Source organism: Schistocerca gregaria, chromosome X (genome assembly GCF_023897955.1).
Source record: "Schistocerca gregaria isolate iqSchGreg1 chromosome X, iqSchGreg1.2, whole genome shotgun sequence".
Taxonomy (NCBI): Eukaryota; Metazoa; Arthropoda; class Insecta; order Orthoptera; family Acrididae; genus Schistocerca; species Schistocerca gregaria.
In genome coordinates, this window is record NC_064931.1 from 649,619,640 (window position 1) to 649,638,034 (window position 18,395).

General features: G+C 39.3%; 1 protein-coding gene across 1 annotated transcript in view; it reads left to right on the top strand.

Moving 5' to 3' along the window:
- The window catches only part of LOC126297636 (tetratricopeptide repeat protein 7B-like), a gene marked incomplete in the record, with an annotated part of 163,629 nt that overhangs the window by 115,852 nt on the left and 29,382 nt on the right, over positions 1-18,395 (top strand). Inside the window, 1 exon segment of the mRNA XM_049988662.1 lies at positions 10,427-10,605. Within this exon segment, the coding sequence (XP_049844619.1) occupies positions 10,427-10,605 (179 nt within the window).

The following is an 18,395-nucleotide window of genomic DNA, read 5'->3' on the forward strand; positions in this document are numbered from 1 at the left end:
GAACTGAATCTACCAAAAAAAAGGTATCAGTTCTGGTAGCTCCCTTTTATAGCATAAAAAAGGGCACCAAGATCAACCAGAAATTAGGAACATGTCAAACAGATCAGAAGACTGTTGACACCGGGAAATGAAGACTGTTCTAAGCAACAAAACGAAATGAAGATGGAAGTTCTAGCAAGGAAGAGGAAATAGCGCAATCCTTTGATAGTTTAAACCTGATAGAATCTGTTGGGCAAAAAGTTACTGAAAATGATGATCCAGTCTATCTGTTTTGTGGTGAGGCATTTAAAAAGTCAAAATCTGGAGAACTTGGGTTTGTGCCGTGTGACAGGAACAGACTCACATTTTTGCAGTGAGTGTGAGACTGAAGTGTTCATTTGTGACTTTTGTTCATGAACTTGAAATTGTCAATTGTAATTGTTATTTATAGCTCACAAAAACAATTGTACTACAAAGTCTCTTCGGGTTTGCTGCCGGATCCCAAAATCAACTAGATTCAATATTTTGGAGATCCAACTGGTCACCATCTTCAGGAGAACGCTGCTTCTGCTGATCAGTCCCACTGAGAACTGATGCCAGGCTGCAAGTAGACATCCTATATAGGTCACCATACTGTACACTGCACATGCGCCGCCCGTCACAGTTGCTGCCCTCCAGACTGGGAGGTGGCACTACCCTTAGTAGAACACTGGCGGCAACGATATATCACACTCAGGGACGATTTTTGACCACTTGGACTTCGGTTTGCCGAAGAACATTCTGTTTTGTTGCAGGATAGTACAGGATTCCACGTCCTGCTAAGAGGAAACCAACTGTATTTTTTAATTAAATTGCCCCTTTATAGACACTGTTCAAAAACCGGAAGTGTTGGCAGCTATCACAGTTTCATCAAATTTCATACCGTGTCCCTCATTTAAGCAGTTTTCTACTACTGCCGATTTTTCCAGCTGTTGTAGTTCCACACACCTGTCACAAACTGTGAGAATCGAACGGCCGATTAAGCCTTCCCACATTGGCACTAGTCCCTTAGTTTGATTAGTGAAAAACTGGCTGAAGAGTTGGTAAAGCTTTGTCGTTGAGTGCTGACATCCACATATTTTTTATTTAAAGGCAACATTTTTGAACAGAATGATGGAGTGGCTATGAGTAGTCCTTTATCACCCACAATCACCAATCTATTTATGAAGAACTTTGAGGTTTCAAGTATTTATCATACAACATATGTGCCTCTTTCCATGCTATCATTTGCAAAAAAAAACCTCCTTTCAATATCTTGAACCGTTTATAATATATGATGATTGTTATGATCAAATAATTCCTGATTTGCAGGGATGGAAGTGGGCGTGCTGTGCATGACATTCTGTCCGATATAAAAGTCAATAACTCGAGAATCAACTGAGATCATTCTCTGCTCAGTTTGAAGTAAGATTTTGATACCATATCTACATTTCATTCGTGGTAATGCATCTCTCTACTATAAAGACATGTCAAAGAACAGGCTGATGCAGTTCAAAATGGCATAATTCCTTCTTCTGTTATTGTGGAAGTTATTGTTGATCATATGCTGTGATAGTTGATATGCACACTGATTCACACAATCAGGTGCATAATTTGATGGCTACAGCACATCAGGTAAATATAGATGGGTCTCTTGTGAATAATGTTTTATTTACAAGTCAATTCCTGCTTTTTAAAGACAGGAGTAGATATTGTGAAAGAGATAGAAGGTGCTAATTTATAGCAACAACAAATACTGCAAAATGCATTGAATGGTGAAGAAAAGTGACTCTCTCTCATTTTTTTTTTTAAATTTTCTGTGAAGCAAAAGATCAGCACATGCTGAAACAGCTTGTACTGTATACTGAAGTCTTTACACACTCAATATAATGAAGTTACTACTTTACTGGCAGAAAAGAATTTCACTTACAGGTAATGAGCTTGCAGGAAGATTTGTGGATTTACTGAAACCATTTAGAGGGGGGCACATATAGATATAAAAGAATCCACAATCTGGTTAGTTCTTTGATTTCAAACACTTTGGTAAATCTGAAGTGTGAATTACAATGACTGTGAGCTGAGTTTAAGTACTGAACATCATACTTTGTACAGCCTCATTGTGTTACGTGGAGAGGATAGGTTTGTAATTAACTACTGTACCTTATGTATACTAACAGTTAGGTATGTTTTAAGAGGAAGTAAAAGGGATTAGAACTGCCTCCAGATATAACATTCCTATGTTTCTTTGGCCATCTTTGTGTAAATTCCATATGCTTGACGTAAATGAAAGGCAGTAAATTCTTCGCAGCATGTGACAAATGTGTGTAAGCACAACATGCAATTATTAACACAATCATTTTTGTGCAGTTACTGCATGGTGTGTTATAGTCAATGATAAGTATTGTAATTTGTATGAGGGTTGGAACTTTAATTGTGGCAACTACTTATTTACAGCTCGTTCAAAATAGATACATGTTCCAAAGTTTTACTGACCTTCAGAGTAGTCACCAGCATTGTGTATAACCCATTGCCAGCAATGTGGAAGTTGTAGGATACTCTTAGCAGTGCCAGTTGTGTTGACAGTTTGAGTGGCGTGGTCTATTGCCTGACGAATTTGGGGCAGTTATGAAGCGAATGAGGTGAAGTGTTTCCTTCAGTTTAGAAATCGAGTTGAACTGACAACCAGCTTAGAGACAGAAGTGATGACACTTTCTGCAGGACCTGACCATCATTTTGCAGGACAATGCTCAAGCACATACTGTGCAAGTTATTACTGATTTGTGTGACTGATGGGGCTGCTAAGTGCTATACCACCTACTGCACTCCCCTGACTCAATTTCTAAACTGAAGGAAACACTTCATAGTATTTGATTCAGAACTGCTACAAGTTCGTCGGGCAATAGACTGGAACTGTCAACACAACTGGCACTTCTAAGAGTATCCTATGACTTCCACATCACTGGTAATGAGTTATACACAATGCTGGTGACTACTTTGAAGGTCAGTAAAACTTTGAAACACATATCTATTTTGTACGAGCTGTAAATAAATAGTTGCCACTATTAACGTTCCAACCCTCGTATAATATTTCCTCAATGTAAAACATGTAAAACACAATTTTCTGGGTACACAGTTACGATTTGTACATCAGCTCTCTAATGGATTTGTGCTTTGCAACTGGCAAGACAAGGTGTCAACAAAGACATGCACGGTTATCTGCATCTCCAGATTCTGGATGTAGGCGCAGAGCAAGTATGTGACCAAGAAGTCATGTGAGGCCAGCCACTAGTGGTTAGCCCCCTACAGCAGGCAATTTGTAAACTGGTCAGGCATAGTGTTGTAGCACTGTAGTAACTGCTATCCCCAGTTAGTTTTGCCGAGTGAGGTGGCACAGTGGTTAGCACACTGGACTCGCATTCGGGAGGACGACGGTTCAATCCCGTGTCTGGCCATCCTGATTTAAGTTTTTAGTGATTTCCCGAAATTGCTCCAGGCAAATTCCGGGATGGTTCCTTTGAAAGGGCACGACAGACTTCCTTCCCTGTCCTTCCCTAATCCGATGACACCAATGACCTTGTTGTTTGGTCTCTTCCCCCAAACACCCCCCCCCCCCCCCTCCCCAATTAGTTGAACAGAACTCTACAGGACATTTTTGAGTTCACACCACAAATAACTCAGATTACAGGCTTTAGTACTCAAAAAACTTTAGCTTGGCTTGATGAGGTACCCCATAAAAATGATCATGTATGACATAATGGAATAAAAGTAGGCAAAGTGTACTATCTTTTTCATTTTTACATCACATGTCTGACAACATCCACATTTCAAATTCCCCAGGAGCTCACAACTCTCTTGCGTAACTCTAGGAAAACAGTGTTAAAGATTAAATTGACTAAGGCAAAAGTAAGGGCTCACTGTAGCCCAAAGTATAATGAAAATAGTCAACAATTGACAAGAAAAAATCATCACCTTTAGGTAAATTTCAGCTCTACAGAAATACGTCAAGGTAAGGGGATGAATCTGAAAAATGAATATTATTTCCACTCGTTGATTTTGGCCATTCCTCTTCATTATCCGTTTCGAAACAGATTGCTCTCACTTTATAGAGCAGAGAAAATTATAATCGACAAATTGCTATGTTGGAGAAAGCATACTTCAAAATGTAGATTACATTCAAGGGTATTGAAGAACCTGGACTTGCAGCTAATTTTGCTATCCATCTGAAGACATCTACTGTAAAGATCAGTAGAACTGGTACTGGACATTAACTCAGTCTATTTGCAATGGTTCGTGTTTGTGACCAGAGGAAGCAACATGCCAAAATTGAAGTGCACAGTTGACAAAGAATGATTCTAGCTTTATTAGAGCGGAGAGCAGATACGAAGGTGGGTGAGGGTCCGATGTGCAGAAGTATGTGGAAGTGTACCATGTGACTCACAGCCAATCGCGTGCCAGTGACATCCTTGTCTTCCTTCTGTGCGGGTCGTGCTGTGTTTGGAAGCTCAAACTGTTTATTTCAGTCATATTGGTCTGTGCTGAGTGCTGACTGCCTTCATAGCATTCATTGTGAGTGATGGTAAGCAATCACGCCAAGTGCTACACAAACAGGCAAGAGGAATAGTGTTCTGTGTGTACCAATACTTTAAGAGACAACCTTCCACTGAATCCACACTGGCACAAGGAGCGGGTCGCGCTGTTGCCAAATGCCAGGAGCAGACAGCAGAAGCCTGTGGTATTGGTTTGAGGACTGTTCAGAGAATATCCAGCGAAGCTAAGACGTCTATCCAAGCCTGCTGCTCCGCTGTTTTCAAATCACCAGGGAAGCAACACAACCACAAAAAATAAATGGGTGAGCTAGACGATATTGCGTAAAAGTTTTGCGGCGCATAGTGTTCAGCATATATGTTGAAGGCAAGTATCCAACAGCAGAGAAACTAGTTTCACATACGAATGAAGCTGAAAATTGTAACAGAATGAAATGGATCATGTTGAGGATGCTGAAAGACATGGGGTTCAGGTATCAGAAAACGAATGATGGTAGGAAATTATTAATGGAATGAAGCGATATTGTAGCTGCAAGGACTGTGTTTTTGAGAACAATGCAGGAGATTAGAGAAGCTGGCACATCACTAATTTATTACTTAGATGAAACTTTTGTTAATCAGAACCATGCAAGGGCTATGTGCTGGAAAATGAGTGATTGGTACGGTGGATTAAAAGTTCCTGTTGTTAAAGGTAAAGAATTATGGTGCTTCATGTCGGATCAGTAAATACTGGCTTTATTCCCCAGGGTAAGCTGATTTTTAAGGTACCTAAAGCTAAAATTTCTGAAGATTACCACTCTAAAACTACGTACAGCATCTTCAAACAGTGGTTTACACAACAATTATTGCCACATATTCCTGCGTCTTTGTTATGGTCGTGGACAATGTGAACATCCCTTCAGTGCAAGTGAACAAATCTCCTAATACAACCTCCAAAAAGGCAGACATTATTGCATGGCTGTCATCTAACGGAATACCTCATAACTCATTGCCTAACAGAGCAGAATTGCTGTTTCTTGTTAATCACCACAAGCCTGCATACAGAGTTTGAGATGGACAAAATTGCAAAGCAGTATGGGCACTGTATCGTCAGAGTATCCCCATACCATTTCCATTACAGCCCGATCGAGCTGGTATGGGCTCAGATGTAAGCATATATTGTGGAAAAGAACAATACATTCAAAATTGCAGATGTTGAGAGACTTACACATGAGGTAATAGACAGCATCTCAACATCTGCATGGGTAGCTTGCATAAGACACACAGAAAAACTGCAAGATGAAGATTAAAACAGGGAAATTGGCAGGGACACGGTTATGGAACCATTAATCATAAATCTTGCTGAGTCTGATTCATCTACGTTGGACAGCGAAGACGATGGAGTAGATTTCTTGCTGTGAAGTATGTAAGTACCAATTACTGCTACTTATGATTGTGAATGTGCCTGCAGCAGCATAAAAAATTATTAGTAGCTCAAGTTTCATCTTTGACCTCGTAATGATGCCGTTTTCATCATAAAACATATTTCATTCAATTAAGTGCACATACTATAACGCCATAGCAGGTTGCACAATGAAAGAAAATTAGCTTCTAGTAAAACATTAAACAATCTGTTTCTGATATCCTTATGGTCACAGTTTATTAAAACTTGAAAATACTTTAAATGTATTCAATCACTAATGTAAGCGGTGCTAAAATTAATTTGATTAAAAAAAACAAATCCTTGTCGTTTTAAAAGATGGAACATTAAACACTGACAGTCTTTAAAGAAAGAATGAAGCTACATCATTATTACTAAAAAAAATGGTGTGTGTATTGCCTTGAGATTGAAGCTCTTCCATCTGTGTTTGCTTTACACATAAACTGTACTTTTGGAAGGTATCGGCCTTGAGCAAAACACAATTCTTTCTTTTTGTACAGTCACCCAGAGACGTTTCATTGAGGTTCAGCATCGTCGCTAGGCTTTCATTTGCTTTCTGTTATAAAATAGAAAAAATATTCATTATTACACACACATATATATAAATTAGAGTTCTTAAGAAAGTTTTTACAAATCTGAAAACAGCATAAAGTTTTGCATATATACCTTGTTACCACATGCAGTGGTTTTTCTGTTTTTTTACAGCTATTTTACTTTTTGTCTGTTCACAGTGGAACGATATTTATGCTAGCGTGCCATCAGTTGTCTCTGTGTGTGAACTTACGGAAGGAAATTGGCAGCCTCACAACGTATCTTCCCTCTCTCTCTGCGCAGAATGCTACCCTCACCTGCCTTTGCAGCTGCTCTCCATTTTAACATCACTGAACTGAATACAGTGACACAGGTGCAATCTGTAAGGCCACTCAGGAATGATTAGCAGTCACAGGTCGGTAGCCGTGGTTATCGGCACTGGCGTCCAGTGGGGCAGGGGAGGAGGGGGGGGGGGGGGCTGGACTGGGCAATCAGATGTATCATCCAGCAAGGCAGGAGGCCCTGGGTGGTGTGGGGTATTGTCCATTGGGGTAGGAGCCCTTAGGCAGTCGGGGTGGTGTCCAGCATGGTGGGAGCCCTGGACTGTCTGTCGGGAGTAAGCTGGAGGATGTGCTGGAGGTGAAGTCTATTTGGGCAATATGGAGGAGGCACTTGATGGTAGCCTGATGACTCAAACACGGTGATGACTGATTCCCGACCAGCTTAGCAATGTACATGGTGAGCGCACTACCATGGAGCGGCTGGGTGGTGTTCTAATTTTCTGCCTCGTGGAAGAAAACAGGCACACAAACAGTGAGCGTGTTATCTTGTGGGAGAGAAGATGTGCCCGTGATCACAGTGCTGTGTACTGTGACATGCACGCCGCCAGCGACAAGGCTGGTGCTACCCAGTGCTGGGGTGGGGTTGCCTGTGGGTTGTAGATGCAGTAACCCTTGTTTCACACAGGTAAGGTAGGTTGTATCACAGTCAACCATCTGGGGATACAATACAAGCCCTTACAACAAAACCTTTAATGTTCCAGAGTTTACCGAAGTTTCTCACTCACAATGAATGAACTTATTATATTTTTCTTAGACATTCAGATGAGGTCATCATTCTCCCCTTTCGATTAGGCACCTGTCAGCTCTGGCCTCAAAACATATATGAGCACTGTTATTTTGTGGACTATCAAAGTTTGTCTATCCATGAAGATTATAAGATTTTTCTTGGGTAGTCATTCTGATGATATGCTGTTTCTTTCTATCTCTGTATTTGCTTTTAACAGCACATACATTCAACTCATTACAAAAATCTTCCATTCTAATTAAGCCTGTAACATAATATTTTATTAATAATGAAAACCTCCCATAATGAAAGACATTGCATTTTCACACTTTGCCTCTAATGAGGTAACACCACATTCTTCTTCACTTCCTTAGGTACTAAATTCAATGTCAAACTCAGAATCACTATAGTCCTCCTTTTTTGAAAGCATTGCCTACACAATAAAACAGGGGAGAGGCTCAAAGCGTTTTTTGTTGTTGTTGAGTATCCAAAGCTGCACTTAGTGAAAGACTGTATCTAGTGGCAATCACCTTAACCAAAACAAGACCGCCAGCCTACAAATGTAGAACCAGGTGCTCTCTAGCAGCCAAACATGTAACTATGAGTGCCGAAGAGGTTTTTTTTTAAAAGTTGGCAGAGTATACTTGGGATTTTAAGCTCAATAGACTAATAAAAATAAGTACTCGGGTTTGTATGTTAAGAGATTAAATCACTTCTTGTGCAACCCTTCTGAAATCAATTTCCACTCTCGTATACCAGCACCTGTGTCACCAAAATATGCAATTTTTGTCTGTTTTTTGGGTTTTGTAGTTACATTTTCTGTTTATTGTGGTACGTACTGCTTGGTATTTATGAAACTTTGTATCTACGTCATCATCATCATCATCATCATTATTGTGTCTGTTAAATCACAAGTTTTAAACTATGATAACTGTTACATTATTTTTGTTATTAATTACTATGTTTGTCCACATTAGTTAAGTTGCCCAGTGTTAGAAAATTTTAAGATTTTATTCAGCATATATTTGATTTATAACTGATTTACTGCTAGCTGGAAATTCTGCTGAATTTTTGGCTAACTGTAGCCAGTATCTAATACTAGGTGACAAAGAGTGATGTAGAAATGCCACTTTGCGTACTGCATAACATCTAAGTAGCTAAGACTAAAATTGTTATTCAACTCATGGCAATGTGAATTTACTGGAGACAGTTACATGGCAAAATTCTTTGTTGAGTTTCTATCTTAACTTTGGAAAGCCTGAGTCTTATTTGAAGGTAGAATTTGCTGATATGGTTATCTGAATGGGTTCTTGTGCAGATCCACACTGATACTCTCATCATCCTTCCATTCTCAGTGATTTTTCTGGTGTAAAGTCACCAATATCCAGTAAAAATCTTTGAACATGAAACTGTGTCTGTTCATCAAGATATTGTGTATCTTTAAAGCTTTTTGGAATAATTTATTGTCCACAGTAAAATGTTTAGTATAGGTACTTGATTTGAGCTTGTGTGTAGTTCTACATTTGTACTATCTTCATCAGTGTTATGTCCATAGGAACAAGAAAATTTTCTTCAAACAATAATGTAGCAATTTACATGGAAATGGTGGTCTTCAACGAGAATGTGAAATTTGACATCTTTACCTTTCTCCAGTAAAAACATCATAAACATTATAGCAACAGTTTACAAATATTGGCCTTATGCTTCACAGTGTGTGACAACTATTTCCTTTCTAAATTTATCACAGAACAGTAAATTGTACTTGGTATCTGGTGTGTAAATAGTCTACAATTTTGCTTGTTTGGAACATTTAACTAATCCATATCATGACTAATTAAACTATTCTTACTAGAAAATAACTTCTCAGCTTTAGTAGTTCTACATTATGATATCTAATTTAGAAAATAAAACCATTCAATCAAAAATTGAAGTTGAGTGTGATGTGATTTTTATTGCCAAGAAGTGTTAGGGTCTGTTTACACTTGGCAGAATATCAGTGTCAAATATCATCCCCTCCAGGTTAAATGGTGCTGTTCAGGCTCACTAGCAACCGAAGAGAATGGAATGTCCATGACAACCATGTCCACCATTTTCAGACAAAAAATTCTGAGCATCTGGCTCAGTCTGGACTGGTTCTCAGTCACACAAATGTTGCTGTTCCTGGAGTTATGTTGCGGCTCTATGATGTGGTGTTGTGTGTTTAATTTCACCGTGTTAAGAGGAGCTATTAAAGTTTGTTACTTCTCTCCCAGTTTTTCATTCTTATCACTTTCTAAGATAAAAATGAAGAACAAAAAGTAAAAAAAAAATGTGTAAAAGAGACACAATAAATTGCACATACAACACCAAAATCTGCAAAAATAACACTAGAATTCTTCATAATATAAAATGATTTTTTCAGGCTCTTTCTTATTTTAAAACAGCTGTAGCACAGGGTGAGCAAAAATGATCTTAAATCTCTACATGCATACTACTCTCTTTAACTGTTCATTATTTCAAAATAATCAGCACAAGCACACTCTTCAACTGTTCATTATTTCAAAATAATCAGCACAAGCACACTCTTCAACTGTTCATTATTTCAAAATAATCAGCACAAGCACACTCTTAAATTTAAAAAAGTGATGTATTTTCAAGGGCTTAGTTTGGAAAACAACTGTAACTTGCAATAACAGAAAATATTAAGACTGTGTCAAAAAGCACACAGTTCATGAAACATTGGCAGCAAGGAATTAGAACTGCTTTCTGTTACCCTGTTGAGGATATCTTTGACTGATGTACAGCTCTGGATATTAAAAGTAGATGAAAGATGTCATATCAGACTTTTTTAATGTTTTGAGTATTTTATAATGACAGATTTTCTCAACAGTTTGCTGAAGGCCTGCAGTGGAGCTGCCAAGCCCTGTCCAGAGAGACGTCATCACCACAAAATCTGGCATCCCGGTGTCATCTCTACATAGGCATTGGTTACAGTCTGCAGGCAGCAAACACCACATTAAAGCATGAGAAACAGCAACTTATTCAGAGTGCACTTGACTCTTTTCACAGGTACCCACTCAAATCATTTTCAGTACATAGAGTAAGACATATATTATGTTACTGCCTTTGCTCCCCCTTACAAGAACTGATATTTCTTATGTTGAGATTCTGTGAAAAAATTTGTTTTTATGAAGCAGTGAAACATGAAAAACTTACTCTGTAAATTGTGTCATATGTGATGGCTTAGTTTACGTGTAAAATATGAGAGTCTAGTAATTGTATATGAAGACAGTTCTGTATAAATAATTCATGGGCAAGCATAGGAAATCTTAGAAATACACAAAATGCATGTGCCAGTATGATATAGCATGAATAAAACTGATATGAGCTGAGAATACCCTGAGAGTGGGTGCATTTAAAGTGGTATATGATGCTATTAATGATTATGTCTGTGGACTCCATAAGAATAAAGTGCCACATATATCATGGAGCTGCCATCAGCAATGGCAAGTGGCAGGGGATGATAACTAAGACTAGCAACATACCTCCAAACAACTTACCAAATGTGCTCTATGGCATTTGGGCTAAGGAATGAGCTGGCCACTCCTTGCACTGTATTTTTGTGCTCTTAATGTTGCCTGTGTAGTCAAATATTGTCATCTTGGAGAAATCAGTCAACACCTATTATCTCAGCTGAAGAAGGTACAAGGGTGGTTTAATAAGTCTCGTAAAAAAGCAAGAAAAAATGTTGGTTTCAGAAACAACTTACCTTACTTCTTGACATAGTCTGTTTTTAAGGATATACACTTAATCCAGATATCTCCAAGCTTTTTTATCCCATCAGAAAAATAAGCACTGTCAAACTCTGCAAAATATTCATGGACTGCAACTCTCACTTCCTCATTTGATGAAAATTTCTTTCCAGCAAGCCAAAGTTTCAGGTTAGGAAACAAGAAGAGGTCACTTGGGGCTAATGCTGGTAAGTGTAGTGGATGAGAAACCAATTCAAAGCCCAGTTCATGCACTTTCACCATTGGTATCTCTGATGTGTAGGATGGTGCCTTATCCTGTTGAAAGAGCACTTTTTTGTGTGCCTAACACAAGTTTCAAATGATCCAACAATGAAGCATAATAGGGCGCAGTTATAATTTTTCTTTTTTTCAAGTAACCTGTGAGGATTATTCCTTGGGACTCCAGTCACATTACCAGATGACAAAATGGTCTTTGCATTCTTTGGTGCACTTTCACCAACCTTTATGTAGTGTTTTAACTGCCATTTTGACTATGGTCTTGCAGATTGTGATTAAACGTTGTCAGACATTGTGTTGAAATGTTGTGCCAGATGTGCTTTTGGTCGACTGTGTGGCACCAACCTCTCTCACAGCTTCTTCATAGTCAATTCTCCATGCAGAATATTATGCACTTGCTCAGTTGAGACACTTACAGTCTCAAAAATTTCCAACTTTTTATTCTGTGATCTTTTCACCTTGGATGCTTGTCCGACCGTTTAAATTTGCTAATCCAAAAGTAAATTACTTCAGTGATGGTGCACCATCCATGTAAAGCTCTTTCAGTTCTGTTTTGATTTGTGCAGCAGTTAAACATTTCAAATGAAAATGTTTAGTAACAACACAAAAAAATTTCCATTTTCATATGCATTTGACACGTTTCTCAGTTCAGATGGGTGTCAACAATGAACTTTACACTGTACAGTGTTAAATTCTTTATACAATACTTGGAATAATCAAGCTTACCAACCATGAAGGTGCAACAAAAATATTCCATTCTTTCATGGAAATTTACCAGACTTATCAAACCACCCTCATATGTAGGCAGTACATCATCATATCTCCAGATCTATGTAATCAAAGTTCCACATCTAAGGACATGGAAGTCTTTCTGTCCATCTGCAGACATTGCCTTGTGTGAAGGCAGTGAGACAATAATTCCTACTCACATTTGGGATGATTTGGGGTCCAAATGAGTCTTCAGCCATCTAGATTTGGATTTACCGCAGTTTTCCTAAATTACTTCAGGTGAACAGTAGGCTAATTCTTAGACTGGCTACATGTGTGATTTTTTCAGCAGGATTAAATCTTGAAGTCACACCTCACCAATGCAACAGCAGTGTAAATTTCAGCACTGTGTGGCAACCCACACTGGCATGCTGTAATTCTATTTGTGCCAGGATTTTTGAACTGGAAAAATTACACGTGTAGCTGCAGCCTTAATCCTTGGGTCATTTTCAGCACCATCATTACCCAAGTGAACTAGGGCTCCATCTTCAGCCAACTTGAGGAGATGTTAAACTGCTAATTTGCTTAATTTTATAGAGATTCATCCTTTTTGTAGGGTTGTGTTGAATGTTATAGGATTTTGGTTTTTCGCCAAATCAAAAGGTACCTACTGCCACTTTGTGAACTAAACATAGGCTTATATACAGATAATGGTTTTCCATTGGCTTGCGGTTCAGTATTCATGTTGGTATGCCCACTCTAAACACTCTCCTGTAATAAGTGGTGAATAGTATACATGTAGATTTTAGTCTTGAACTGGAACTATCTTTTTGAAGCTCTCTGCATATAGTACTGTATGATACCAGCTATGCAGTAGCTGTATGAGAGAGCAGTTATAAATGCGTAACAGCAATTATTGGTTGTTGGCGCTCTTCATAACCTGGATCCTCACGGTATGAAACTGTGTTTAGAAATTTTTGTACATAATAAGGACAATGGTAGGTGAACATTTAACCATTGTGTCATATGTGTATGAGTTTTATCTACATCTAACGTGCCAATGGCTTTCAGTCATCGTTTACATGATGAATTATGCCTCAACGTAATTAATGTGAGTTGACTACATCAGACATATGTTGTAAAACTGTCACAGTACCAGCTGCTGTCGTACTCTCAAACATGCAATCTTTGTTTCTGTAGTACAATCTGACTGTACCATCAGTTACTTACTAGTGATAGTTTCGTGCGCAATTCTTGTGGCAATAAGGTAGTAAATCTTCATGTAGATCTCATTTTGCTGCTTTTGATTTTTCTTACTTTATGGAAATCAATGTATGTCTTCCGTATTCAGTGGAAAATGGTAGTGTATCGCTTTTCATTAAAATTTTGGCTTAAGTCAAGTATACAAACATTTAATTTGAAATGTTCTTCAATTTTGGTCCTTTCCAAGGTCTTACTAATGAAGTGCTGTGACTCCCCATGTTGTGCTCTGTTTGGCAACATACTTTGTACACCTTTGCATTTATTTTCCACCTTTGGAAAAGTTATCACACACTGTGATTTTACAGACATGTTTAGTTATTGTGTGAATAAATTTTCTTTCTCGGCTGATGCAAACTATATTAAAACATACATAGCTATTAGCTATGTTAGGAGAGATCACCTACTGATGCTCCTGCTCCTCTCTCTCTCTCTCTCTCTCTCTCTCTCTCTCTCTCTCTCTCTCTCTATCTATCTATCTATCTATCTATCTATCTCATTGGAATCTATGATATACAAGCTTTCCCTAAGTAAATTAACTCTCAAAATATTAACCACCGGTCATGTACAAAATTTGGTGCACAATGTTTACATAATTTACTTAACTATAATCTTTTCCTAAAGGTGAGGGTTGTAATCAGCATCTACAGTTGTTTTCCATCAATTTTAATTAAATATGTGATTTCCATATGTCCCCTTCAGATTATATTTTTCCACGTGAATCATAATGACTGCAAACATAAAAATATTAGAAGACTGAACCATGCCTGGTTATTGGAAGTAAATCATTCTTATCTGTATCCATATGGAAAAGTACAGTCAAGACAAGGTCTGTAGTAGTGGTCTAGGAGATTCTCAGTAATATTTTATAGGAGCAGTTAGTCTGTCAATTAATAATTTAGTTTCATGAGCATCATGACAGTAACTCCTCAGTTCATGAAAGAAATCTGAATAGCAGTATTAGCACATAAGTAATAAAACTGCCTTTTAGCCACTACTGCTTTAGCTTAATATAATTACAATGCAGTAGAAAGAAATTACAATAGTGTTGGGGTGGCACCAAGTCAAGATCAATTGGCACAGTTTCGATTGCGCCAGTGAGGGCAGCCTGGCTACTGAAAAGTAACTATTCAGGAAGCAAATCTGCTCTGATGCCCCAATACAATAGAAGTCAGTCGGTTGTTTGTGACAACATTGCCTGTGAGGATTGGACAGCCGAAGGTGGTATTCTGCTGTTTCAGCAGTGTAAAATTCAATTGTAAGTGCTTTAATTGTCAGATCACCAAAAATAGCACTCTGCACCTCACACACAACTTTAAAATAAAACAAAGTTCTCCCTCAGAAAAGTACAGGAAGCAGGAGGAGTAACCCTAATGATCACCATTTGTAACATTTATTTTCCTCCAGGAAGGTCACTTAGTTACCTTGAGATGACCATCTTAATCCAACAACTACTTAACCCCCTCCCGTGCCACCCACCCCCCATGCCCACCTCATTTCTCCTACTAGGGGTTATCAGTATACATCAACCCCTTTGGAAAAGTACTAATTCATCTTGCAGGGAGCCTTCTGGTTAACCATCTTCATTCTGATTGTGATCAATCTCCTCCTCCTGTGCCACCCATAACACCTTTTTTGCTAATCAGAATATCCACGGGTGTACTGCCGGTCTAGTGTCCAACAGGCACAATATTTCGGCAATCATACATGTCGCCATCATCAGGTGAACTGACGGACTGAGCTCCTGTGAACGTGCCGGCATGGAGATCCGTATGCTATGGCTGCTCAGAAGGAACCTTTTTGGCTAATTGTCTTGTTGTCACTTCACTACAGTGGTCATTACATGATGATCTTTGTCACAGTGGCCATTTTTCTGTGATATTGTTACTTCCTGGTCCTCAGCAGATGGACCAGTTAAGACATTGGGCTCTTTGAGGAAACAGCTGGCATTGTACACCTTTGCTATTACTTTTGTCCCTCTCTGACTAAATCAGTGATGTTGTGGGAGGTGTCTCTGATATGATCCCTCTTGCTGGCAGAACTGCTGTTATTAAATTATATAATAAACCTTTCACTGAATGGGAACTTCTTTATGCTTTTCACTTGTCACATAATCTGGCTCCCAAGCCCTGATTAGACTCATAATCATATGATTCACCATTTGAATGCTACTAAAAGACTCACCTACTGAGGGTCTTCAATCATAACTGGCTACAAGGTTTTTCCCTTTGCAACAGCAAAATAGGATCACCATCTCAATCGTTAAGCTAAGCAAAAGCCCAGTGTGCATTGACAGCTACCAAAGGATTAGCCTCACCAGTGTGCTCTGCAAACTACTTAAAAGGGTGGTAGGTGGTGATAGTGCTGGATTCTCAAATCATAGTGCTTTTTGTCACCCCCTATAAGTGTGGTTTCTGTGAGAGACAATCCACAGCCAATGGCCAGAACAATCTGACAGGCTTACTTTAAACACCAACACTTCATTGCTGTCATTTTTGACCTATAGTGGCATAAGACATTGTTTGATGCTATCACATTTTACTTAACTTTCATGACTGGTCTTATGAGGCTCCATGTTCATTTTCCTTTCCAATTTTTATCTTACCTGTTGTTTCGGGTTAGAGCTGACTCATCACTCAGCTCCCCATGGGTCCAAGAGAATGGTCTCCCACAGGGCTTCCTGCTAAATGTTACATTCCTCCTCATCACCATCGATAAGCTGGTGTCCACTGTTGGATCATTCGTCACCCCTGCACTGTATGTCGATTACTTCTGAATTTGGTAGGGATCCCAATCTGTAGACCTGGCTGAATGTCAGAGCCATGGCACCAACAAAGGACCTTCACTTGAATCCTTTCCCATGGCTTCCAAATCTCTTCCCACAAAAATGAGTCATACATTTGTGTCATTGTCGCACGGTCCATGGTGCCCCAGAACTCTGCTTGAATACCCAGCACTCAGACATTGTCCCACAGTCAGATTTTTGGGGCTCCTCTTTGATGATAAAAAACGGTCATGGCTGCCTCATATTCGTCAACTAAAGTCTGACTGCATCCGAAAGCCTAAAACTTAATTGCTTTGTTGTACCTACATCTTTTTGGGTGTGAATTTCACTACTTCGCCATCTTTACTGGCCTCCAGTCATGTTCTGATTGGACTGTGGTTGCCCCTTTTATAGTTCAGCTTTAAAATTCTTGGACCCAGTCAGTCATCGTGGAGTATGACTGGCCACTGGTGCTTTCTGGACTGGTTATGTAGACAGTCTTCTTGGTGCAGGGGATCTTCCTCCTTCAGTTCTGACACTACCAGCTGTTGCTCACTTATGCAGTCACCATCAGACAATTTCCTAATCATCATTGAGCGTATCAAAATACAGATAGCCGTACCATAGGTGCAACCACAATGGAGGGGTACCTGTTGAGAGGCTAGCAAAATGTGTGGTTTCTGAAGAGGGGCAGCAGCCTTTTCAGTAGTTGCAGGTCTGGATGATTGAATGATGTGGCATTGTAACACTAACCAAAACGGTCTTGCTGTGCTGGTACTGCAAATGGCTGAAAGCAAGGGGAAACTACAGCCGTAATTTTTCCCAAGGGCCTGCGGCTTTACTGTATGGTTAAATCATGATGGCGTCTTCTTGAGTAAAATATTTCAGAGGTAAAATAGTCCCCCATTCGGATCTGCGGGCGGGGACTACTCACAAGAACATCGTTATCGAAAGAAAGAAAACTGGCATTCTACAGATCTGAGTGTGGAATGTCAGATCCCTCAATCAGGCAGGTAGGGTAGAAAATTTAAAAAGGGAAATGGATAGGTTAAAGTTAGATAAAGTGGGGATTAGTGAAGTTCTGTGGCAAAAGGAACAAGACTTCTGGTCAGGTGAATACAGGGTTATAAATACAAAATCAAATAGGGGTAATGCAGGGGTAGGTTTAATAATGAATAAAAACATAGGGAATGTGGGTAAGCTACTGCCAACAGCTAAGTGAATGCATTATTGTGGTAAAGATAGATACGAAGCCCACACCTACCACAGTAGTACAAGTTTATCTACATCTACATCTACATCTACATCCATACTCCGCAAGCCACCTGCCGGTGTGTGGCGGACGGTACCCTGAGTACCTCTATCGGTTCTATCTGTCTCGCGTGTGTGTATTGCTCGTGGAAAGAAGGACTGTCGGTATGCTTCTGTGTGGGCTCTAATCTCTCTGATTTTATCCTCATGTTCTCTTCGCAAGATATATGTAGGAGGGAGCAATATACTGCTTGACTCTTTGGTGAAGGTATGTTCTCGAAACTTTCACAAAAGCCCGTACCGAGCTACTGAGTGTCTCTCCTGCAGAGTCTTCCACTGGAGTTTATCTGTCATCTCAGTAACGCTTTCGCGATTACTAAATGATCCTGCAACGAAGTGCGCTGCTCTCTGTTGGATCTTCTCTCCCTCTTCTATCAACCCTATCTGGTACGGATCCCACACTGCTGAGCAGTATTCGAGCAGTGGGGCGAACAATCGTACTGTAACCTACTTCCTTTGTTTTCGAATTGCATTTCCTTAGGATTCTTCCAATGAATCTCATTTTGGCATCTGCTTTACCGACGATCTAATTTCAGTGTCTTTATCTCTCAAACCTCCAATTTTTGTTTCGTGTATGGATTCAATTTGTCTCTGACTGTAGTTTTTGTGTCCTGATTGTGAAGCACTCCAGTTGGGAAACAGGGACATACCACAGAGGAGGCTTGAACATAAGGAACAAAATCTTCACAAATAAATGTTTTTCAGTCTCTTAGTTTGCATTTGATGCTGTGTGTCACTATTGGCTCAGATTATAATTTCACTTTTTTGCAATCTGTCTCGCGTGTGTG